At 40.6% G+C, this 25,566-nt stretch overlaps 1 protein-coding gene across 1 annotated transcript; it reads right to left on the bottom strand.

The window, feature by feature from the left end:
* Positions 1-3,946: 3,946 nt before the first annotated feature.
* On the bottom strand, positions 3,947-25,247 carry LOC143336459 (gamma-aminobutyric acid receptor subunit rho-2-like). Its single transcript, XM_076756659.1, has 9 exons — positions 24,686-25,247; positions 23,536-23,642; positions 17,610-17,677; positions 12,251-12,474; positions 12,038-12,120; positions 11,137-11,277; positions 8,789-8,941; positions 7,185-7,393; positions 3,947-7,094 (listed from the first exon to the last, which is right to left on the bottom strand). The coding sequence occupies exons 1-9, from the start codon at positions 24,805-24,807 to the stop codon at positions 6,783-6,785; spliced, it is 1,419 nt and encodes a 472-aa protein (XP_076612774.1). The 5' UTR covers positions 24,808-25,247; the 3' UTR covers positions 3,947-6,782.
* Between the last annotated feature and the right edge of the window lie 319 nt (positions 25,248-25,566).

Raw genomic sequence — 25,566 nt, forward strand, 5'->3', positions numbered from 1 at the left:
AGCTAATAGCTAAAAAGCTCAAACTTCATTCAGAAGGAAAATTTGTTGTTGCTGCTGCAGAGCTGCTAGCACCAAACAAAGTAAAATAGTGTCTATTTGTCTAAATCATAGAAATGAAGAGAAAACCTTCTGCCATGTGCAGGGACACGCAAGTCAGGTAGCAGACAAGACGAAAATATTCAGACAAAAGCACTTAGCACTTTTCTTGAGTTCTAGTCTTTTACCAAGCAGCAAGGCAGATGATACGACAAATGCTGGTTGAAACCCTGTTGCTAAACACTGTATTGGGCAGTTGAGTCTTGATTGGTTGATTGAGCCCACCTGTGCTCAGGAGGAGAGGAGGCTGGGCCCAACCTGTTGGCCATGCCCTGCAGTAACTCAAGCCCCGTTTACATGTACACGGGTATTTTGAAAAATGGAGACATTTCTCTTCGTTTGTGCCCTTTGTTTACACGCAAACGCAAATTCTCCTCTGAACACGAAGAGCCAGTCCGCGTCACCGCCAGCATCGACGGCATACATACACGGGTTAGTGTAAACGAAAAGTTTTCTGAAAATGGACACATGTGCACACTGTTATTTTTGAAAACGGAGAGGGTGAAATGTCTGTTTATGAAAATAGCCGGCTATGTGTAAATGTAGTGACAGACTCAGACTTGACGGACAGGGGAGAGACAGACACATAGAAGCCCTCTTATAGCCAGAATAACACTCTGTCTTTGAAGCTCTTTCATTGTGCACTTTAAAACTGAGTTAAAGCCTTCGTTAAGCCCCTTAGATGTGATGGCCGCCAGATTTCTGAGGGTGTTCCTTCCTGCTTTCAGCATGCAGTGCACCCATTTCTTTGAAATCTCACCACTGACCCTCTGGATTTTAAACATTTTTACCACAAAAATTTAGAGGTTGCTTTCTCTCAGCTGATTTATTTTAGGAATAATTCTAATCTTTGACAACTTTCAGTTTCTGTGCATGTCATAGCACCGAAACTGCCGTCAGCAAAGATACAAGTAGTCTTTCACTCTACAGCTGATCCTAGAGATTGTTCGATATAAATCTTTCTTAATCTCAGCTCAACATTTGACACAGTTGATTGTTTTATTTTATTCGCTCGTCTTGAAAAGTGCGTTGGCATCAGGGATGCTACCCTTGGCTGGTTCAGATCTTACTTGTCCAGACAAACTTGTTCAGTAGTGGTTGGTGCTATCTTTTCCTCTGTGGCCCCTCTGACTACTGGTGTTCCCCAAGGCTCCATCCTTGGTCCTCTGTTATTCTACTGTATGCATGCATGTTGCCACTGGGTCATATCATGCATAAATGATCATTGCTATACACACAAGTTTATGTCCAATTAAAAACCCTTCGAGAAGTCAGTTTTCATCAGTTATTATCCTGTCTATTATCATCTGACCGATATAGCTATTATCTGTCAGAAAGTGCTGGATTTCCCAAAATTTTCTGAAATCATTGTTTTGTCTATAAATGCCAAAAATGAAGCCAGAAAAGTGGTTGTGAGGTCTCTCCTCTCTCGGCCTGATCTCAAGAAGGTCATTTGTGCCTTTTTCCCCGCTCAATGAAATTATTGTAACTCACTGTATTCAGGGTTAAGCACAGTTAAGCACCTTCAGCTGGCACAGAATGCAGCTGCTCAGCTTTTAACAAATACCAGAAGACAAGATCATCTCAGCCCTGTTTTAGCCTCTCTTCAGTGGTTACCAGTAAGTTTTAAAACTGATTTTAAAGTACTTCATGGTTTTGTTCCCAGTTATATTGTTGAAATGTTGCTCCCCTGTGAGCCAGAGCACAGCCTCAGATCTTCAGGCAGGGCTCTACAGGCTGTTCCTATGTCGTGGCCCAAAACTAAAGGTAAACTGAGCTTTTACAGTCAGAGCCCCTCAGCTCTGGATCTCCCTGCGTGAGGATGAGGCTTGAACAATCAGTGACATCTTTTTTAAAAAAGTTTTTTTTTATTAATGCTACAACCACTCTGTTTAACTACCAACATGTCTTATCTGTATTATTATTATCATAGTTGTTCTCTTCTTCATTGTTGGGAATTTTATCTCCTTTTTATTGTTGATTGTTAATTGAAGTGTCTGATTTTACTTGCCTCAGTCCTGAAATTTGAAACATGTAAAGCATCTTGCAATTTTGTTTTGAAAAGTATTATTATTATTATTATTATTATTATTATTATTATTATTATTGTATGTCAAGCTGCACTAATCAACATTTTTGTGTGGAATGTGAAAAGTGTTGTTTGTACTTATGAACTGAAAAAGAAATTATTAATGACTCGTCAGTCGTACAAAACTTTTTATCTTCTGTCTTCAGCAAAGGAAAAAAAAACAGCTAAAGAGACGGGTGTTCTGCTCAGGAGTTGGTGGCGACAAAAACCTAAGTGAAAAGGAGAGTGAATATTGAGCTTCCCTTCATCAGGTGACCTAATGTTGCTCAAAGTCTGCTGGATGTCTATTTAGGAAACTCAACATATCATTTTCATGAGGTCATAGTATGTCAGATGTTGTGTTTACAGCTCCTCCTGCTGTGCCGAAGTGGCCAACAAATCAGTTAATACAGCTTTAACACAGAGACATGAGACTGATATCAATCTGCTATTCCTCAGAAGAAAGCAAATGTGTGTTTATGAAAATGCTGAAGTATTCACTCAAAGCAGTTTTGTACTGAGACCTTTTCTGAACCTGTTAATTAGTGTTTCTAAAATTGTCAAAAATTTTTGAGAAAATGTTACCATAATTACCAGTGTCTGACTGGTAACTGGTGCCTGACATCCATGCCATAATTACTAGGAAACGTGGCCTGATTTTACAGTGAACCGTTAATTGAAGAGATGAGATGTGCAAGTAATCTAAGATGTTGGATATCCTGTGTGTGTGTATTTTTCTTTTTCTTTTTTTTATACTAGCAGTGTAGGCGATGAAAGGACTGGTTTTCCAGAGACTTCTCTCTATTGGCAAGCTGACATGGTGCTGATCTGGTGTGCTCAGCTCATCCTATGCACTACATTATTTTTGCTAAAAACAGCATCATCTCATGTGTGCTCAGTGATAGATAGAGCCATGTAAATATTTTTGGTAGATGAATAGCACTTGCCATATAATTAGATCCCAAAGCAACAATGATGTAAGACAGGAAGCCATCAACAGTCATCATCTCTCACTGACACAAATTAACATTCCACCTGAGTTCCCCTGTTAATGAGGGTTTAGATCAGGACATTGAATAATTATTATTGCCTCTGTATCCCAGACCTTTTGTCTACTGAGCAAAGATAGAAAAAAGCAACAGAAAAAAAAACCTAGATATGGGTCATGTTCAGTTCAAATCAGTTCAAAACTACCCATAGCCATGGGCTTTGCACACACAGGGATTTGTAAAACTATTTATATCATATCATATCCTCTTTTTTGTGGCATTTCAAAGAAATTTGTGTAAATGTTTATTAATTTATCCCAGACACAACAATATTACAAGCCACGGCGCAGATGTCCTTGTAGGACAATAAGTCCTCAAGGATCTGCCACTGAGTATAAACCATGGCCAGACATATTAGAGCATGAGTCAGTATATTACCTTAAAGCAACAGCTGCATTAATAAATAACTCAGATAAGAGTGTGGGATCGGTTGCCTTACTGCAGCGCTGTGTTTTTAAGTAGTGGTAGCATAGTCAAATCTGACATGATTTGTTTATTTGGGGATTAGATGTGCCCGGAGTGCTCTCTAAAATCTGGATTAAAGACGGATGTGCGTCACCAAGGAAGATTCTGTCTGATACATTATTCTTGGAAGTTATGACTGTTTTCAGTAAAGCTGTTTCTTTGCCATTGCTGTCTTTAGAAAACAAAGTGGAGGAGCTTGACAGTATTGTGGCCTCAAAACCTCAAATTCTGCAGAATCTTCAAAGCTATAAATAAGCACCCATTTAAATGTGTGAAAGACATACTTTATTTATGAAATTGCTCTGAAAGCATTACATTCTGAACATTTCTGAAGATGAAGGTAGAAGTGATGTTGGTTTGGAAGCTGACGGATCTACGAGTGTGCTTGTCTTTCTTGTTTTGTTTTTTGTACTAAGAAACCATCCGACTTAATGTAGTGACAATTTTGTTTCAAAATACTCACCATTAAAGAAATTAAGAAAAATCACATTTTGTTTTGGCAAATGAATGCTGCCATGAAGCTAAAGAGCATTATTGGTGACTGAGAAGAGTTTGGCCTTTTACCAAACTGCACCTTTTCATTGAGTATCAATCAATACTACTCTGATATCACATCATATCTGTGCAGTAAGTTTGTAGCTAGAGCCAAGAGGTGGTTAGGCTAGCTTGGCATAAAGACTGGAATCAGGGGAATACGGCGAGCCTTGCTTGGTTCCAGATCCCTAAATCTCCTCATATTTGTTTGCCGGGTCAAATAGTTCTGGTGGTGTGTGCACTGACTGGTGCTTCCAATGCGGATATGGACCTTATCTTCCTACATAGCTAGCCAGCGACTGCGCTATATTCATGAAAATAGCGACTGAAAATGATGACGAGCGGATAAGATCAACACAGCTTTCCGGGTTGTTGTAAGTCCAAATGACATTGGCAGGATGGATATGTAATCCCTCCTGATTGGTTAGGGTAAAACTAATTAAAATAAACCCCCTCCCAAAGAGAAACATTTCGTGTACACAATGTCGAGCTGAATTAGAGAAATGAAAAGAAATGGACAGGCTACAGTCTCTCTCCAAGTTTCTTCATGCTTCTGTTTAAACAGCAAGTACTGATTAATCAAGATAAAACATGTTATATATTCAGCTTCGCAGGTGCTGTTGGCATGTTTTTGAACTTTGTACAGAACTAGGCTAGCTGTTTCCCCCTGCTTCCAGTCTTTATGCTATGCTATGCTAAGCTAAGCTAACTGCCTCCTGGGTCCTGTCCTGTACCAAATGTACACAGACATGAAATTGATATCAATTTTCTCATCTAACTCTTAGCAAGAAAGTTAATAATCTTATCTCCCAAAATGTACACCTGTTTCTTGGATATGGAACATTTCTGAGGGTAGAATCTGCTTTTGAAATACTGACTTGTTAACCAGAATTATGGAATGAAAATGCATCAGCTGTAATGTGTAATCACATTGTGGCCAACATAGGTAGAGTTTCTAGCTTACTATTTACTCACATGATTAAATGCTATACTGGATGGAAAACTGCTTAGAAAACCCCAATGTCCTGTAACTATGCAGTCACTCATGATACTCAAACAAACAAATTTAAAAAGAAAAAAAAAACAGCCTTTAAACTATGTTGATGTATAAAAAATGTTCACTTAAGGCGGTTCAAGTCGGTTACATCACTGATAAAGCTTTCCATGGTTTTCAGTCCTTTCTGAAAAATATACAACCGTAAAGATACAGTATTGCACATCTGCAGCATGCATCAAGCAGTTCTGTACAAGCCCTGTTTTGTGTATCTTTGCCAACTTAAGGTATAATGGCACATGGATCTATTGCTGCACTAAAAATAATGAATAAATATTAAATAAAAAAAAAAAAACTCAGTGAATGAACAAGCCCATACATAAATAAGCAAAGACTGCCACAACTGTGGTGTATGGTGCTTTAAAACCCATAAAGTAGCAAGATCCTGTTTTGTCCTGGCTTTACAAGTTACTTCAGTCTAGTTAATGTCAATCGTAGTCTATGAGTAATACAGGGCAGCAGGATTTACTGTCACTTTAATTGAAATGTTGTCATTGCAGCCAGAGTGCTGTTAAGGGAAGAAAGACTGGTATTTAGCTCACTTACTGCCTCATTAGCCATCTGCTCTGGACACATTCAGTTGTGACTCAGTTGCAGAGGTTATAGAGCCAATAGCAGCCAAATTATATGTTCTTATTATTTTGACAGTTGGATCATGAAAACAGAGAACTTCAGAGAAGAAAGTGTTATTTAGGGGAGTCTAGGCAGGGGCTGGTTGCACAAAGATTTGTAAGATGTGACACAGATCGAACTGTCCAACTTCAGATAGGCATGCAGCGTAAGTTCTTAGTTGTACATAGCTTTCTTGACAATGTGGAAGCTCTGCCAATCAATATATTCTATTTCGACCTGCCAAGATGCAAATGGCAGAGACACAGTTAGCAATTAGCTGATGAACATAGTGGAGCGTTTAGCAGCTTAAGGAGACAAAAGGGTTTGAAAGTCAATTTCCAAAAATACCTACACTTAAATCAGAATATTTCTTCATGTTGTGAAATACGTTACATGGTAATTCATCTTCAGAATTCAGTTCCAAGTGTGCCAGAGAAAAATGTGTAAATGGTAAGGGAGGGACATAAAATGTTAATACTAGAGTCAATATTAAAGTTAACACAAAAATGATTGAAATAAGATGCCAACAAACAAGTTGTTGGCTTTAAAAGAGCTTTAAAACATAATAAAATATGGTAGGCAATCACCTCTGTCTTGTTTTTTTTATTTTTGTACATCATTTAGACTAGTCTAAAAGCAAAACTTGTGCAACCAGCCCGAAAAATGTTGTTGCAGTATGAACTTGTGATATGATTATGTAAAGGAGGAGAAGCTGAGTCCAGTCCGACGGTTGCTTGGGAGCCAGAATTGGAGATATTCACAGCCAGAAGCCTCTGACCTCTATCTTGCCAAACTCATTGTCCCACCTGAATATGCAGAGTGGAAACAACTTTATATCTCTTCTAAGATCAAAAGTCATGTGGCTTTTTCTTCATTGCTACAGTTTAGGCTCAAATGCGCTCGCTCAGCAGTACACACACCAATAGATCAGGTTAAACAGGATGTAGGCCCCAGGGAAGATCATGCGAGAGTAGGTGTCGATAGCGTGGGTGTTGTGGATGATCCGGAAGCCACGGATGCCCTTTTTCTTGGTCCCTGTAGGCTCGTCCAGGGAGAGATGCACCACCATTCTCTCCTGTTTTTCTGATGTATCCTCAGCCGCCATGGAGGCCCTTGTGTACCCTGCCAGGCTGTTGGCATCTGCCTCGCTGTATGTACCATCCAGCATCATGGTCCTGGCGTGGGACATGCCACAGGTGCAGGGGAGCGTCTGGGACTGGAAAAAGGGAGGAAAAAAATCAGGATTGAATGAAAAGTGGAAAGCCCCATTATGAGATTAATGTGATTTCTGAAAAGGTGTCTGTACCTGTTCCCTGACTTTTTCTCTCAGCTTGCGGTCTTTCCCATCCCTCACTGTTGTCAGGTAGTTGACAGCAGCATATTCAAGCACAGACAGGAAGACAAAGACGAAGCTGACCCAGAGGTAAATATCCACAGCTTTGATGTAGGAGACCCTGGGCATGGAGGCGTTGACTCCAGTGATGATGGTGGACATGGTGAGCACTGTGGTTATACCTGAAGCACAGAGAATATCCACCCTTAATATTAGCGTGACAGTCGAGAAGGATTTTGGGACACATGAATAAGATTCCTTCTATCTCTATTCATTCTATCTCTGTCTGTCCAGTACAGAGATTGCTCTGGAACTTATAGGACAAAAACTAGAAACTGGGGGAACTTAAATGTTTTTTGGCTTTAGTGAGCGTTTCCCAGAAAGACATCAATAAAGAAGATGTGTGAACATTTTCATTCACTTGTAGGTGCAGAGCACAGTGATAGTAGATGAGGCTCAGACTGTGTTCCAGTTGAGTTGCCCCTGAATTTACTCACCATATCTTTAGCTGCATTTTTCAAGTCCACCACTTTTGCTTCAGAAATTTACAACAAAATAAGGTTGATGATATTGGTAGTGCAGCAAAACTCCATATTAGCTTATGTTTTGGACAAAAAGTAATATTCCTCATTTCTGTGAAGTAGTTCATGCAGAGTAACCATTTTTGCCTCTCCATACACTGTTGGGGTTAGGTTATTTTTTAGTGTAGGTTTCGGTACAGGTCTGATGTATCAAACCTAGCAACCTCACTGTGGCAACAAGACTGCAGGATGCTGCACATAGTCACCACACCTGCCGGTTGTTCATCAGGAAACAGCTCCAGCCTGTACAGTGTTGCCAACTATTTTCAATGCATGGCAACTGTATCCTGTTAGATGTTGCTAGATTAGACTGGATTAAATTAACTCTCATTAGCTTTGTCATTACCTATTATTATGTTGCAAGCTACTCTCATCTGATCACTGTGAATCTAAGTCTACTTCTAACTTTAAAACCTGTTCATGAAGCCTCTTGTATAGACTGTGGAAGTGAAGTGTCATGAATGCAGAGGATCCACATACAATACGATGCTGTAAACTCTGTGTATAAAAGAGTGTTAAAGAGAAAATAAACTTAAATACTCAAGTTATTCACTGAGAAATACTGGTGACTCTCTTCAAAAGAGAAGAGATAAAGTCTTGTCTAAAAGTCATTCGATTTGTCACTGGGCTTTGAAAGAAAGTCACAAAAAATTGCTAACCTCTGAGTTGGCCCCGACACCACAAATTGTGGTTTTACTTTGGGTTAGTGTATGTATTAAATAAGCAAGATTCATTGTATTAATTAGTGAGCTTTAGAGTTGGTTGATACTAATAATTTTTAGACAGAGCCAAGAGCCTTTATACTAAGCTAGGCTAACCACGCCCCGCCAGCTCTGTATTGAGTGCAGAAAAGAAACTGATACTGGAACAAAAAGCAAATTTACCAAAATGTAGTGCTTTCCTTTAACAATCTGATTCCCTTTGGAGTTTTCATATGCTAGCATTATGCTCTGAGGTCAACAGGCAGGATGGTGATTGTGTTCCGTATCTTTTTACCCAATGAGACTCTGGCAGGGACGGCCCTGCGGTCGATCCAGAAGGACACCCAGGACAGCATGACCATCAGAGTGGCAGGGAAGTAGGTCTGCAGCAGGAAAAAGAAGATGTGACGCCGCAGAGTGAAGTTGATGTACAGACGATTGTACCAGCCTGGAAACAGAGAAGAAGTAAAATATAGCGTTGTGTCTGCAAACTATTTTATGTGTCAGAGATAAAACAAAGGACTGGTGTGCTAAAATGGCATGATAAACACAGAACCAGGTGAAATTAACAGCTAATGACATAGAAATGCTTGAAATCTTGAGAGGAATATAACCAAACCAAAACCCATGGACAAACAAAACAACAGCTGAATATAAAAGAGATAATTAAAAAAATGACAGCAGAGCATACTAAGGTAGAAAATGGCACAATAACAATGTGAGGGAATTATATGAAATATATTAAAACAGACCAGTGGTGTGTTCAAGCTCCAATGTGACAGAAACATTTCTCAGAGAAACAGCTTTCCGTCTCATCTCATTGGTTGAGTAACCCCAGAGGGCAAAGCCAAACAATTATTTTCTGAGAGAACAGCATTTACTGTTTCCCACCTTTAATGGCACTGTTTTCTATCTTTGATTACTGTTGTCAGTGTGGTCTGCTGATCGCGGTGAGTAACCAGGACATTGTTCCTGTATAGGCTTCAAAATCCCTCAGTGAAAAAGTCATTTAACTCCATTATATTGAGACGGGGCCCTGAGCTGTTTTGATTTGAAATTTTAACTTTAATTAAAACATTGGAAAAAATAGATATATAACCTGTAATAACCTGTTCAAATTCACAATTGAGTAATGAGCACCAGTTACCCTGACCTGTTGCTAGAGTAGTGAACTAAGCTATAGCTCTATTTCACAGCAGGCATTTTGACTTGTCACTGTAGGCAAAGCACAGGCGGTACTAATCAAATTAATGATGTCTCTGTTCTATTCAAGTGTCCAAGTTTACACCTGGGCTTTCCTATTGGGAAATGTCAAAATATCTGAAGTGAAAAGGGTCTATTGTTCTTTGGCTAACTCAAAATGGAGAAAACTAGCGAGCTGTGCTGAATGGATAATCAAACCATCTGACAAGTAATGTGTGGAAGTATTTGGATTCAATACCATAGATGGAAAAACTGGGATGAAGGCTGTTTGCTGACTTTGTAAATGCAACTGCTTTAGCAGTAATGTTTGTCACTCAGACATCAGAGGCATAGTGGCAAAAGGAAAAGATTTCATTCTGCAAGGGAGTTTAAGCATAAGGTTGTGTTTACTATTTCTATTTTAAAATTAATACTAATTCATTTGGATTGGTTTGACTGTAAGTGACAGTCTTAATATGGAGAGGAGTGTCAAACATTGGCAGTGGCAAGGATTTCAAATCCTTGGCAATGTTAAAATGACTTTACCTTATACAGAGGAAGAAAAGTAACGACATCATACTAATTCTCAGATCTCTGCATCAATTCTCAGGCGGGAGTCAAAACCACTTGAGTCAGAGACAAGTCCCACATAATAGAACAAACATCTCAAAATAGAGGCTGGACCTGAATAGTACAGGCCTGCTTCCAGTGTGTCATTCAGTGGAGTAGAAAGTGCCACTGCTTGTTCAGAATCAAAGTATTTGTGTGACTATCTTTAAAATATGAAGCCTCAGCTAACCTTTAAACTGAGTCCAGACTTAACAAGAAAAATCAGCAGAGAAGACTTGCCCAAACTAAATCCGGGTTAAAATCATTTATGTACTCATCAGTATTTACCCTGCTCTTCCATCATGAGATACCTTCTATTAATGTAAGTCTCTCTTTTTTAAACCTTCTAATTTCATTATGGGAAGTGCTTTGAAATGCCCTTGTGTATAAACTTTGCTAAATAAATGGACTTTCCTTGCTGTCTTGCTTTGTGGTTCTTTGGCTTGTTTCACTGAGGTTCAACGTGATCACTTCGGACTCTGTAATATCAGGGCCTGATGACCTGTCAGCAGGCCTCAGGGCAAAAAAGGGAACTAGGGATCCCCACTGATTCCCCAAGTGTTCTTGATTAAATGTAAGTTATTCAAAAATATGCACCATGTGAGCATAATGTCAACTGACATTTCAATGTATTTGACATGGGACCCCTGGATAATACTAGAGCTCAGGATTAGGCTCAAATGTTTGAGTCACATTAAGGTCCATTGCATTTCAGTTTACATTGATCAATGTAACAAATTACTCCATACTAATTGTCACACAGTGAACCTGAAGCATTTGGGGCTTTGGGGTAATGCAGCCTTAAGGAAAACATCAATGTAAAACTCTACTGTGTTTGTTCAGCCAGTCTACCTGTGCTGCTGTAGAAAGCCAGTCTGGAGGTAGTGTGAAACTTCTGGATGAGGAACTGAGACAGAGAAATCCTGTCATCGGTGCTCAGAGACTCATCACCGCTTTTCCAATACAGCATCAGGTCTTCGTCTGTGTAAGCATCTGAAGGACAGAGCGCATGAATGTTTGTATATATTAGTTACATTAGTTTCAATATCAGTAGAGGATCTGTCTTTGATCTCTGTTAAGACTGAAAAACACTTTCAAAAATTCAGCAAATTCTCAAATAAAAGCCAATATTCAACTGCTAAGACTCCAATGACTGCCAAACAAATAAAGGAGTCGTGACTAAAGAACTGCAAAAAATATGTCGATGTAGTCGTATATGGGTATCTACTGTGTGTATATGTTTGCATGCTTATATATACACATATATTCATACTCACCACTCCACTCTGAATGAAAGAATGAATTGAAGGACAGTGTGCAAGCATCTTTGCATTTTTTAATTCAAATTAAAGCCTTCCAGAAATGGGAGGAATGATGCTCTTAATAGGGCTGGAGGGCTTTCAATGTGAAATATTTGCACAGAACTTCTCAGTTTATTGCTGATATCTTAACAGTGACCAAAAAATTACAAGACTGATATTACTGCAAACAATTAGTGAGTTAAAACTGCTTCTGAAGAAGAGATGTAATCAAAGATAATGTAATGAAGTGAAAATACTGACATGAAAAAATAATGCAATTAACAACAACTGTTGTTCTGCAAACCTGATTGATAAATAGCAGTACATTATGATAAAATAGTAATAAATAATAGTTTATTGTATTAATGCTCTGGGCCTTTAATAATTAGTAGCCCATTATATTTCCACTGTGTTAGTAATAGAGTAGAGGGTCAGGGCATATGAATGCTTACAGCTCTCCAGCTCCAGTGTACATGTCTGCGAGTCCAAAGGGAAACGACTGAAATCCATGTTGCATGCAGCAGTAACTGTAACCCTGGGGAATTAAAAGCAGAGTGTGTCAGCTCTTAGCATGTTGCACCAAAGCCTACCAAGTCTCGCTTGGATGGTGTGGGAAAACCCAGTGAGAGCAGATATCTGTGCATGGGGGAGCTTCCTGCCCTCACCTCAGGCTGTATAGGACATGACCGTCCGGAAAGACCCGCAGCATGATGTTGTCAGTGGTGGTGTCATGGATGAATGACCTCTTAGAGTGGACGAAGAACACATCAGGCACCCAGATTTTCTTCACCAGGCGCCCATCGAAGGTCATGCTCTTGTTGGTTGAGCTTGGGAAGGCCAGCCTCTCATCCTTCCAGTAGTGCCTCAAATACAGGGTCATAGTGAAGTCCTAAGGGAGAGGGGGATGGGTGACAGAAACAGAAACAGCCTCTGGATTAAGTCTCACTATGAGGACTCTGCTTGCTTGCTGCCTCTGGTTTATTGAATTCCTCTGGGATTACACTGCTGTGGCCTGTGTCTGCTGGATTATATGAATTGTTTATGACTAAACATACATGGTCAAGAGAAGTGCTGAACATATGTTAACTAAGTGCAGTCCGCAGCTTCCATTTGTCCTAGATTACCCTTGTCTTCCCGCCTCTGTCCTCCTGTTGCTATGCAGGGAAGAGTGGACCTCTGTCTGCACTATATCCCCCTACCACAGAAGGTGATCCTCTATCCCTTTCTCCTCGTGGTATTACATAAGACCTGATCAGTTTGAAATAATGGCTCCAGCAGCACACTGTACTCTTGGCATCCACCATGAAAGTACCTATGATGTTGCGTAAGATGACTTCAGGGGCATATCTGAATTTCTCAGTTTCTGATAACTGTAATGTTTTTTAAGTTTAATGAGAGATGTTCTCATGTGTAGTGATTTAAAATCTGTATCCTTGAATGTACATAAATGCCAGCATGTTAGCTATTTAAAACTTTGATTCATTTATTTTAATGGTCATGAAAGCAAAACTCAAATAACTTGAAAGACGAAACAACACATTACATTTTAGAAATGAAAAGTTGAATGTATTGGCAATGAAACTCATTTGGGGATTTACACCCACCTCGAGATTCCACCAGGCACAGCTGCATTGTGTTCTGGCTGCTACGTGTTTTTGTTCATACTCCTTCATACCACACCGCTTCAGAATGTTTCAGAAGTGAGAGGAACACTAAATTCTGAACACTCAGTGACATTTTAATTTAACTGTTCTGCCCATTCACAACACACGAAAAATGCAGCAGTCCTTCTTGTCTTTTCTTGAAGAAGTCCCTGACTGCCTCAGGTATTTTCCTTTCATAAGCTGGCCAGACTGACTGGAAGAACTTCTTCACTACCTGGAGCTGGGGGTCTCTGGCTATGTGGTCTCTGATCTTTTGAATCTACTGTGGTGTAGCTAGGACATGGCTCAGGACTGAGTCTATATGTGTAGCCTCTTTGTTACTGGACATCTCATCCCCAAAACTTTGCACCAGGCCCCTGGAGAGGGGGGGCCCTGCGTCCCTGAGACTCCTGAAGCAGTAGGCCTCAGGTTTCCAGTCCTCACCATGCTGCTGCAGCAGGACCCCTCCAAGTCTGTAACTGGTGGTGTCAAATGACACCACAGTGGGCCTGATAGCGTCATAGAAGGAGAAAACAGGTGCAAATGCTAAGGCAGACTCCAGTCTCTGGAAGGTGGTCTGCTGTGTAGGTCCCCACAGTCATTCCACCTTCACCTCTGGGATGAGTTTGGCCTCGTAGTTGATCACTCAAAGAAACTGCTTGAGCTACCTTAGGTTTTGAGGTTGTGAGAAATTTTCTGTCCTACCCACTTTCTCTGCGTCAGGTCTTAAGCCACTCTCATCAGAGATGTGCCCCACAAAGTGACTCTTCCATTGTTTAAACATACATTTGGCTCTTTTCAATTTGAGGCCAGCTGTCGCACTTCCAGTTCCTGCTCCAGAGGTTTATCATAAATCTTCCAAGTTTTTCCATGAACTAGGGGGTCATTCATATATACTTCTTTTCCTTCCTTGGAGTGATGAAAGTGGTTAATTTCCAAACTATAGGCTTCAGGAAGGGTCAGGACGATCTTTTCACTCAGGCTATGTAAGGGCTAACCCTACCCTAACCCTCATCAAAGCAAATGGTGGCTACATTGAATAAGCTAAAATATAAAACATATTCTGGTTTGTTTAACACGTTTTTAATTACTACATCATTCCATATGTGTTCCTTCATAGTTTGGATGTCTTCAGTATTAATCAACAATTTAGAAAACAAAAAAATAAAAACCATTGAACAAGAAGGTGTGTCCAAACTTTTGACTGATACTTTGTATCCTTAAAAGCAGGGCATTTCATTTTATCATAATGCTCAGCACCACATGTACCATAGGTCTGTGAGTCTGTGCTACCATCAAGTTGAGATGAGCTGGAACTTCTGAGACAGCTCCTTATCTCTGACGCCCATGTCAATCACAGATGTGTCTTTATGACTTATTTCTACTCATGTTACCATTGTGCTACATTTTAGCATTTACCAGAACGTCATAATTGCCACAAAATATCAAGTAGAAAAATACACTCTGGTGTCTGATTGTAACTACTAACAAGCAAACTTTAGATGGATACTGCTGTGTAACTAAATATAACGAGTCAGCTCACTGACTTTATGACTCTATGGCTCTTGTTATGCTACATTGTAGCTTTCATTATCAGTCAATAATTGCTACAAAACAAAGAGCTGAATTCATTAGCAATAACGGCAATATGCTTTGGTCTGCTATCAGCATGATGACTAATGTTTGCAAAATGAAAACACATATTACTGTGTAAATGATTTAACTGAGACTTTTTGACTCTTCTCTACTCATGCTGTTGTTGTATCATGTTTTAGTTAAACACAGGGTGTCTTAAATTATAGAGTTGATTGTATCCTAGATTTTTTGTCTTGTGATCAAATCCCATGAGCAAATGTATCCTGCTAACAAGCATTGTGTGTGCATCCAAAGCCTGACATGTCTTATTCATCTGTGCCAAAGAGCATTTTGACTTTGACTCACTCCCACACACACTGCCTGTGTTATTTCAAACAGTCTCTTGTAGTTGTAGCAGAACATTCTGAGCCCAGTGTTTCCCTTTTATTACATCCATATTTCACATGTACAAATAACTGAATCAACAACCTAAACCATCTGTAGTGACATGAGAGTTATCCCCAGTGAACTGTTTATACCAAAATAGTGTTAGTCAAACCAACCTGTGGTACTGTACATGTTTGAGTCTCAGCACGTTTCAGCTCTCCTTTCTCAATACAATGTACAATTACTGTATGATATGTATTATTTGGTTGGACAGATAATATTATGGAACATTATTTCCTTCATGGTTAGGTCTTTATTATGCATTGAACATTAGACAATGGACAGAAAAATCAATCTATACATTCTTGGCTTAAATGAGCCTCTCAAAATTATATGATACAACAACTACCTCAAAGTTAGTGTTGAAGATCTTCATTCAGTGTAAACCATGACTAATGCAGGGCTGGATTAGTACCCTCAGGGAGACCTGGGCACTGAATCTTGTTATATCGACATCGTCCATCAGAATGCAGTTGGGAGCTGTTACAAAAACCCACACACTTCCCACTGATACAAGTTAGCTGATACTGGTTCAGATGAAATTATTGCACTCTTTTTAACCTTGACTCTATTTAGGAAAAGCTGATCTTGAATCTGTGCAATGTAAGTCACCTGCTCTCTCTGTCCACCCACCTTCAGCATTAGCCACTCTATATGCATAACTGCCGCTTGCTCACCAGTCACTATTTGCCTGCCATGTCACCAATAAAACAATCAATCATGAGATTTCATTTTTGTGGAAAGAACTTTTCTTTTATTCTGATTGGATAATTATTGAGATTCAAGAGAATAGTTTATGCTTTGTGTCATAGTTTTATGGAGCCTAACATAAAAAATGCATACATTTTTTTTTCTCCCCTCACTCACTTCTGACAGATATGACATATGACAGATCCGGGTATGTGCTAATGATTGCTTTAATTAACATTTTAGTTGAGTTAGTTAAACTTACCTTGCTGCAAAGGCCTTGCAGAGAGGCTCCATTATTGTTTCAAACACAAAACCTAGTCTGTCAAACCTATTTGCTGAGCAAACAATGATCATTTTCTTGTCAATATAATCTGGAGAGATTAGTTTGACTATTTCCCTGATATGATGCTCCTGCCAAGAAATGCACTACTTCCCCCTGTTTGAGCAACGTGTTTTTAAACCTACAGTGACCAGCTGTTTCAGGAAATTCATTTTTCAAAAAAAAACTGCTGAGCCTTTGAGAGATATTTTTAAAGATTTATGTCTTCAATACGAACCAATGGGCTTTAGGCTGAGTTCCACAGACAGGGTAGGGAAGTCAGAGAGCACTGAGACATGGACGAACATTGATGGTTTTGTTTTTTTCACGAGATATGTTGAAAATGTAGAATAAAATCATAGATATCCTACAGCAAATCTTATGTTTGCTAAACCAGCCAACTTTTAAATGAAACAGCAAAAGATCATTTGCCGTGTAACTGTTTAGCAACCTGCAGCTTTGTGATATGACATAATGTCATTAAGAGAAGCCATCGTCTGGAATCATTATTTTTTTTCCCCCACTGGTTCCAAAACAATTACATACACAACTCTGGGATCCAAATTAAATGTAATCCTTGGTTGTCCTTGCAAACAGGAGCTTACACAACATCAGGACAACTGTTTTGGATCCAATTTATGGTTCCAGAACAGAAGGTCGATTTAATTACATTACTCAACGTGCATTCAGTCTGACTTTGAGCAAAATAAACAATTCCTACCACTGAGCTTTCATAATCTGATTCTGATTATCTAACTGAAATGACTGTAACTAAAAGGATACATTCATTCATCACCTTTGGGCTCTGATCTGGTGTGTCCAATCAAAAAAGCTGGATTCAGAAGACAAGTATTATCACAGTCTTAGTCACAGTGGTGCTCATGTGCTCATTCTCATTCTGTTAATGAAGAATGTTTCTGCGTCATTAGCTGCTTTGTCTGAAGAGACTCTCTTCCGCATGTGTTGAAGTAGTCTGAGTTAATTTGTTAAAGTCAGCAACTTCCACGACTGCAAACTGAATCAGTCACAGATTTACTGGTTACATCTGCCACCAGTAACATGATCCCCTGGAATAGTAGCACTAATAATGCCATTATGTATCTACTTCTCCCATAACATCATTAATTTCCGTTTGCATTGGTCTTTGCATTCAATCCTGGCTGAATATTGAGTTAGAGAGACAGAATTATCCCAGTAATCCTCCATTTTTACACCCAAACTGAATCTATTCTAATTAGCTATTTTCAGCAGATTTCAGTTCTTTTTGAAGTCAGATTATAGAGACTACATGACTTTCCAACAACTTTACTCTGTGTACTGTATGGCATTTAACAACTTCAAGCCACCTACCATGTCTACCTCTGATATGCTGTCCAAGCTCTCCACCTGAACATCCACTCCAACAGGGACAGCTGGACCTGCACATAAATATCAAACAGATTAGAGCTGCATTCATATTTTTCACAGAGAAACGACTGTTTCATGTCTATTGACTGTCTCAGTTTGTTTTGGAAGTTACATTATACTGCAGAATTAGAACCCAGACTTGAGGAGACAATCCCAAAGCACACGACTATACGTTCTACGCATGTCATACTAATGTAGAACCTGGATAAACATTTTAATTTCAATAATTTCACACATTACAACCAGGAAGATCTAAAATCAAAAGAGATATAACTGGGTTTATCAAGCCTATTGCCTGACAGAACATTAGATGTGGTGTTAGATAGATGTGGTCGTCATAGAAAATGTAGCTACAAATTGTAAAAATGGATGCTTCACACACATCTTCCACCAGGCAGATCTATACAATCACCACGGTTTCAAGGTGGACACAAAAGATTAGAGTCACCAATTCAGTATCTGACCAAATGTGAAATATGGTCACAATCTCTCCTTCTGTCCCTGAATAATGGCCAGAAGACTGTTTTTGCACAACATTATGATGTCATAATGAAGTTGATCTTTGACCTTTTGGATTTAAAATGTCATCACTTCATCATTTTGTCCTCTGAGACATTTGTGTGAAATGTTGTCAAAATTAGCATATGAATTCCTAATTAATGCCCAAAAGCATATTTTGTGAGGTCACAATGAGCTTTGACACCAAAATCTAATCAGTTCACCCTTGAGTCCAAATGAACAAATTTGAAGTGAGTTGCTGAGATATCAGATGGATGAACAAAACGGTTTTTACGTTCTTGAAAATTTGATATGCAAGGCGCTTTTTAATAGAAATATGACGTCAGTTCTGATGCAGTCACAGTTCAGATCTGTGTCCCTGTCATCAGCTCATCTAAGCACACACAATCCTAAAATAACAAGATGGGGTATCCTGCTCAGCTATGACGAATAACTCCAATCATTTCATATGAGACTTTACAATCAACAGAACACAACATTCTCGTGTTTGCTGAATATTTCATATTTACTTCGCTGACTGATTGAGAGGACCATCAGCTCAGCAAATACATCAGTTTGGAATTTCCAGTGATATGAAACAGTATCCTCATAACTCATTTGTGTACTAAAGTCACATTGACTGCTGTAGTATTGTTAATCTGAGGAGCAGTAAGGGTGCCAGCCTTACATAACTACTGGCACAGCAAAGCTGCTACCTGGAAGGGGGGATATTAACTCATGCCCAGTTCCAGCTGTCAGCAGAGTGTCCTCCCTGCTTTTACTCACACCATATGCCACACATCACGTGCCAGACTCAGCAATGGCTGACCTCCTGCTGACGTGTCGCCTGAGTGGATGGGACACCAGACACCTGCTGAGAAAAAAGCCTGGACCAGCAGTGCTTTCAGGGTGAGATGGATCTGTGGTTTCAGTCTGTCTCATTTCTCCGCAGCTTGGGTCCCAGGAGGCCACAGCCAGAACCCAGCAGTAGAAAAACCTTTGTCCAGAGGAGGGATATGGCTGTTTATGTTTTTAGAATTACAGGGTATGACAGCCTGTTTTCTGTGCTTCAGTGTTGAAAATGTTGGCTCCAGATTGAGGCTGAAAAAGTGAGGTTTGTGTGTGTTCAGGCGGGACAATCAGGCACAGATGAAATGTCCTGCGTGTGGTTTTGCCAGAAGATTTCCTTTTGCTATTTTGAGCTGACAGCATCAGCAAATTATTCCACGTCACCGATTATCAGATGAGACCCATGAATGCGTCATAGCGATGCTCCACTTCATAATTCCTGTCGGCCCTTGTAGCCCTCAGTGGCACTTCCATGTGGGCTGCTTTCAAATGGGGCATGAAGCATGAGAGCGCCAGCCAGTGGTTTCCCCCTGACCCTACAGTCCCACAGACGTCACCACCACAGCACTGAGTGCCAACATCACAGAGGAGCGAACTCTGTGAGTCAGAGTTAAGATCAAAACAGCCTGTTGTTCCTGAGATCTCCACTAAACCTCAGTGGCTTTAATTTGTCTTTAATATGGAATTAACATGTGTCATCAAGTGAAAACAAAACAAGCCATAAACTCTGCATTCACGTGACAGGAAAGCAGACATTTTATTAGCTACATGTGGAGTTTTTATCCAGCCGCTGAATTTTTTATCAGGCTAATTCTTACTGTTTAATTGGATTTTCAGATCTCCCTGGGGATGAAATTTAATAATGTCTGTCATAAAAAAGTTACACTCGTAGGCTACATAATAACCATTACTGTAAGAAATACAGGATGTCAGTGTTGGGGGGGGGGGGGGGGGTTATTTCAATGTGTACTGGCAGATGTCCATATTAAAGTGTAAAAAAAAAAAAGTTCCCTTAAGCAGGGCTGACTTAAACTATTAGGGATACCTGATGCAAAACTGAGTTGCCCCTAATTAGTAGTAATTAGATGGAATAATTAACAATAATAACAAACCACCACAAACCACTGAGGCTTTCCGGGCACCCTGAGATCTGGAGTGACAGGACCGCTGCTGCAACTGTTAATACTGCAGCATCACCCCTAGTATTATCTGGCCATGCAGATACTGTCTAATTTTGCTTTCACAATATTTGTCCAGAGAGATATTTAGAAATGATTGTCTTGATAATTCTGCCTCCACTCAATCACAATGGAGGTGAATGGAATTTTGTCTGTGGGGACTGAAAAGTAATATTTAAACTGTTTAGCAGTGCAGATGATTTCTATAGAATTTTTGAGAGGAAAAAAAAACTGCTGCAACCCTTAAATGAACAGTTCAGTCTTGTGAAATGCTCCTCATAGGTTTTTCTTCTGAGTGATATGAGGAGGCTGAGTCTTTATGTCTGTGTGTTAAGTACAGAGCTGGTGTTAGGACAAGGCTAACCTAACTTAGCATAAAGGTAGGAAGCAGGTGACATAGCAGCCTGCCTTTTTATCAATGTGTCAGAACAAAAACGACAACCAGAAACGAAGGGATGCTCAAAACTACTGGGCAAGTTGGTAAAATGTTACCATGGTGATTCAAACGTTGCTACATTTTTGTTTATTTTGCTATTATTTGCCTTTATTGCTGAAGAATGTGTTACGTATGACAGAAAAAAACTCATTGTTATTGGCAATGAAAAAGGACGCACAGGGATTGGATTGGGCGCAATGGACTTTGGGACGACCACTGGCCACAGCATCATCCAGCCAGTCCAGCCAGTCCAGCCAGTCCAGGAATAGGACTTCAGCTAACCCAGCTTGGACCCAGCCCAGCCTACTTCTGGCTCATGTCCAGTTACAGGAAAATGGAATGCTAAACTAGGCGTGGAGCTTCTGATGAAGATTCTGCTAAAGTCATCATTCTTTAAGACAGAGAGCGTTCGGTGTGGCTGCTTCCATTGTTTTCAATTAAACTTGATGGGAGCTGTGCCTAGGCTTGAATGTACATGGTTGTTGCTGCCATCAGTGTCGATAAATGTTCAGCTTTCTTATTTCTATTGCGGCTTGCTGTGGCCACGGCAAGAAGAACAGCAAGGAAAACAATATTAATTGAATTTTACAGTTATCTGACTTCCCTGAATTATAAGGTTCAAGGTTTATTTATTTATCATTCTACAACAGAGGGTTGTACAATGACATGCAAGCTGTGGTCCCTTTCTGCTTTAAATAATAAATGACACTAAATTAACTAATAAATAAAATAACAAATAAACTACACCTCTTCAGCAGCAGCACACAAACAGATGATTGAAGAGAAACTTCAAAGTAAGTTCGTAGCACCCAAATCCTTGAGTGTACTGAATTCCATTTTATGCTTTATTGCTTATTAATTAAACTTTTCACTCATGAGTGGAAACTAGTTATTTCTCCTTCCAAAACTTTCAAAACCTACCTTCACGAGTAGCTGAATACATAAACCTGTCCACCATCCTCGTCACACACAGCACAGCTGATCACGAAACTTAAATTCATCTTGTATATTAGTCAGCGAAAGCTTTTACAGACAGTCAGCTATTTCTGATTACGGCTGCACTTTTGTCTCATTTGTGCAGTTACTCAGCCGTACTTTCACAGATTGAATTGTCCTTGTATAATTTCAACAGATGTGTCAAGACTAGAGGGGGAGAAAAACACCCTATCCATTCCACCTATGATGGACTGCTCCGCTTTTCATGGATTAGCAACTGTAAATCCACTATTGGTTCACCCTGGCTAGATTAGACGGGCTAGAAAGAAATCAAGTGAAAGGATGCATTAGGTGGAGGGTTCCTCAGAATCCTGGGGGTGAAATGAGGAGAAAACATGCTGTCTCTTTAATGCAAATGTGACTAATGCATGACAGGTCCATCCACCCCATCACATGTTAAACCTGAGGCAGGCAGCAAGGAGGAGCTCCATAAATAGATGTACCCAGGAAATCACAACTCGATGTGATGACAAATGTTCCATCCAAACAAACGTCTTCTTCCCTTCAGCTTCCTGTATTTGCTTGAATTGTCAGGTCACAGTGGGGGACCGCCCAGTGGGAGCAGTGCAGGTGCTCTAATTAGGATAACTGAACGCTCATCAACATTCACAGCTCCACCAGCTGATAATACAAACCTCATCCCCTGTGTTCTCTGAGGCATACTGTTGAAGAAGAAGAAGAATCTTGACCAACCAGTTCACATTTTTCCATTCCTTTGTTCTTTGGGAAAGGGAATTGCAACAAAGCAGTTTATTGTGTCCATTTGGACAATAAACTGCTCCACAGTCAGGATTTGTCTGATTGTGATTTAGGAATTTTCCCCATCCCTACATTGACATCCCCATTGGCAAGCAACAGCATTGTTCTCGATATCGTTCCCCCAGCGAACGGAAGCTGCTGTGTAAGAGGCTTTCATTAGTAACACTGCAGTCGCTCCTTTTGAAGCCAGGAGGAACCACAGCAGCTGCTGCTGCTCGCACACTTTTTCCTCAGCCAAATGAACGCACGGCAGTTTCACAGGCAGCAGCGGGGTGCTTACACAAGTCAGCTTTTGATGATGTTTGAATAAGACGATCGCGTTCTTCTTCTTCTGCTGCTGCAGAAGAGGCCTGCAAACAAAAGCTGACAAACGCAAAACAAAAAGTGATCCTCAGTGGGAGCCGTGCTCCAGTCTGAGGCTGTAACTGTAGTCCCTCAGGAACATGATATTCTCTGTGGGACGTTTCATTTAGCTTGCCACCTCCTCCTGTGCTTAAACAGAGCCCGTTTATGCTAAATGCCAAAGAATGGGACTGTTTAGTCCAGCAAATAAGCTTCTTATTTTTAATTGCCACCCTAATTCCCAGCAGCAGTGCCATTGTCCTGACATTCAAGGTGTAAAGCAAGGACACACACAATGCCCTCAAGATGACTTTTGCTCTGGCCCAGCATGTGACTAATCAGGATCCGTGCTGGAAGATACATCAATCAGATGTGGCAAATAATGACTTGACGGCAAATTTTTGCAGGTTTTTCTATGAGGCGCTGTAGGATGACCTCTGCTCACCTCTGTGTCAGACCTTATTTACAGTGTAACAGAACCGGCTGTGGATTTCTCTGTTTCTTTCTTTCTTCTTTAGCTTGGGGCTGCGAGCTCCACATCTCGCCTATTTCTGTCCTCCTTAGAATTGGCAGTCGAGTGGAAAAGAAGACAGGTGGGAAAAATAAAGCTGCTGCTGCTGCTTTCCCAGTCAGCGTGGTATCAACATTCACTTCACACGCAGGTTCAACAAAGGGTGAGCCTAATCTAATCCTGTTGGGTGTGACATGACTCAGAAAACAGACTTCTTTAAAGACACAAGAACAACGGACAATTATTCACATATGGTCACCAACATGACCGCTGACTACAAGCTTAAAGCCAAAAGCTTACCTGCAAAGGCGGGTCTCATGGTGAAGTCGTGCTCGTCGATGCGCAGAAGGTGGCTGGTCTTCACCTTCCGAGTTTTGGTCCCATCCGAAACCTTCTTGGACAGTGGACTGTCAACAAGCAAGCAGACAGAGAGCAGGTTTTTAAAGTACCCTTCGAGTGTGCTCTTAAAGAATGAGGCTGCTGTTATTCCTTATTTTTATTACTGTCAATAGTGGCTAAGTCTGTTTCTCTTGCCAGACAAGAATGTTGATAGTGGATGATTTTAAAGCCTGGATTACATCTAATGCTCATGATCTTCAAATCTTTGGTTATTGGCAAATAACACTATGGTCAGGGTGAAACTACTCAGACACTTGGTCAGGGTAAGGAGAGACTGTGGTTACGGTACAAAAAATACATGCGAACATGCAAATGCTTATCTCACACGTCTGTCCACCATCCAAATAAAAGTACTGGTATAGTTTGTTAAGCAAAAAGATTAAATTCAAGTTTTGCTAATGACCCTGTTTGAAAGGGACTCGAGTGTGACAGTCAGAGAAAGAAACACCAGATAAACTGTGCTTTTACAGGGAATATGCCTCTTCAGGTCCCTCCACTTTTCAGTCTCTCTGTTTGGGGTCTCTTGCTGATACCCTTAAAACAATGCTAATCAGGAAGCTGTGTTCCCCTGAAATAACACCCAACACTCTGCATGTGGGAGGATGGATTTTCTTTGCTGATGGAAACACACGCACAAGTTTTCACTGGCAGCTGAAGGACAGCGGATCTTTCTGGTTAGGGTGGTGTGAAGGGTGGCGTTACTTATCTCGACCTCACTGAATGGTTTAGCGTGGGAATCGATAGAAACAGCTTTTAGACATGCGCAGATTGCATGCAAATGTTGCCATTCTGAGTGTTCTTGAACATGAAGTGCAGGGAAAATCCGCAAAGCTGCCGCTGAAGCGCTGCTGGTTGGTGTCAGACTGGTGTGTGCGTGTTAACTGGTCTGCTGCAGAGTTGTGATTACATGGGAGTTCTTCGAGGAAGCTTCCAACAGATAAAAGCAAGTGATCGTCCTTTATGTCCTGCTGAATGTGTGTAATATGCTGTTTTCTGCAGTCCCCATCTCAGTTTAATGCAAATAAAAGACAGAAAGGTTTGCAGTACTTACGTGCCTGGCTTGTGTGTCTCCGCCGGCGCGGACCACCGCTTTTTCCTACTTTTGTGTTTCCTGCACTCCCCGATCAGGATCAAACACAAAAGTAAAAGCAGGAACCTAACGTAACACGGCATGATGAGTTTAAAAGTCCCGCAGCGAGTCGATCAGTGACGCCTTTGGTCCGCGTACAGGACGCTCTGTGCACGGTACCATCTTCCTGCCAGGCAGGAGGAAGAGTGTGAGAGTCGAGGGACAGCGGCGAAGAAGTGAGCCGGGGAGAGACGGGATGCTGAAGTGTGATAAGGGCTCTGATTGGTCTTCGGACTCCAGAGGGGCTTTTTCTGGCTCAGGAGCGCGCAGCATCAGCACCACATGCAGCGCGCTGCAAAAAAAGCACCACACAAAAACAACAAACAAACAAAAAACATGTCCCTCCTGACGAGTCGCTTAGAGGCAGAGACACTGCTGAGAGAAGACAGTGCATCCTCAGAGGAAAACAGACAGAGAAGAGGGAGAGAGTGCGAATAGATGTGACAGAATGTTGCTGCAGCCTCTCTTGTTTTTAGTTCTCCACAAATGAGACCAACCAGATGAAATGCTGACGTGGGTAGACCAGTTTTCTGTTAAAGCAGCATCACTTCATTTGATATTATTATTGAAAAAAAGTCAAAAGTGAAATCATTTTATTTTACTTTGAAAATTTGTTGAAGAGTTGAGCGCTCACGGTTTGCTGTATCATTTTTTGCAGTGGAGGACAGTGTGAGGGCATCCTCTTAAACTGACGTAAGACTCGGATGTCCACATCTGTCTCACTCTTGGGGCTTCTCTTCAGTCCGAGCGTCTGGAATCTGGGTAGAAAAGTTCTTGGAAGATGTGAAATTGCATTAGAGGCC

This window comes from Chaetodon auriga, chromosome 18 (genome assembly GCF_051107435.1).
Source record: "Chaetodon auriga isolate fChaAug3 chromosome 18, fChaAug3.hap1, whole genome shotgun sequence".
NCBI classification, from domain to species: Eukaryota; Metazoa; Chordata; class Actinopteri; order Chaetodontiformes; family Chaetodontidae; genus Chaetodon; species Chaetodon auriga.

What these genes read in the sequence shown, in the direction of transcription:
- LOC143336459 (XM_076756659.1), bottom strand. Translation starts at nt 24,807, where the DNA reads ATGCCGTGTTACGTTAGGTTCCTGCTTTTACTTTTGTGTTTGATCCTG. An exon ending in GCATATCAGAGGTAGACATG is followed by an intron (nt 12,475 to 17,609) that starts GTAGGTGGCTTG and finishes CCTCTCCCTTAG; the next exon opens with GACTTCACTATGACCCTGTA. An exon ending in GAGAAAAAGTCAGGGAACAG is followed by an intron (nt 7,095 to 7,184) that starts GTACAGACACCT and finishes CCCTTTTTCCAG; the next exon opens with TCCCAGACGCTCCCCTGCAC.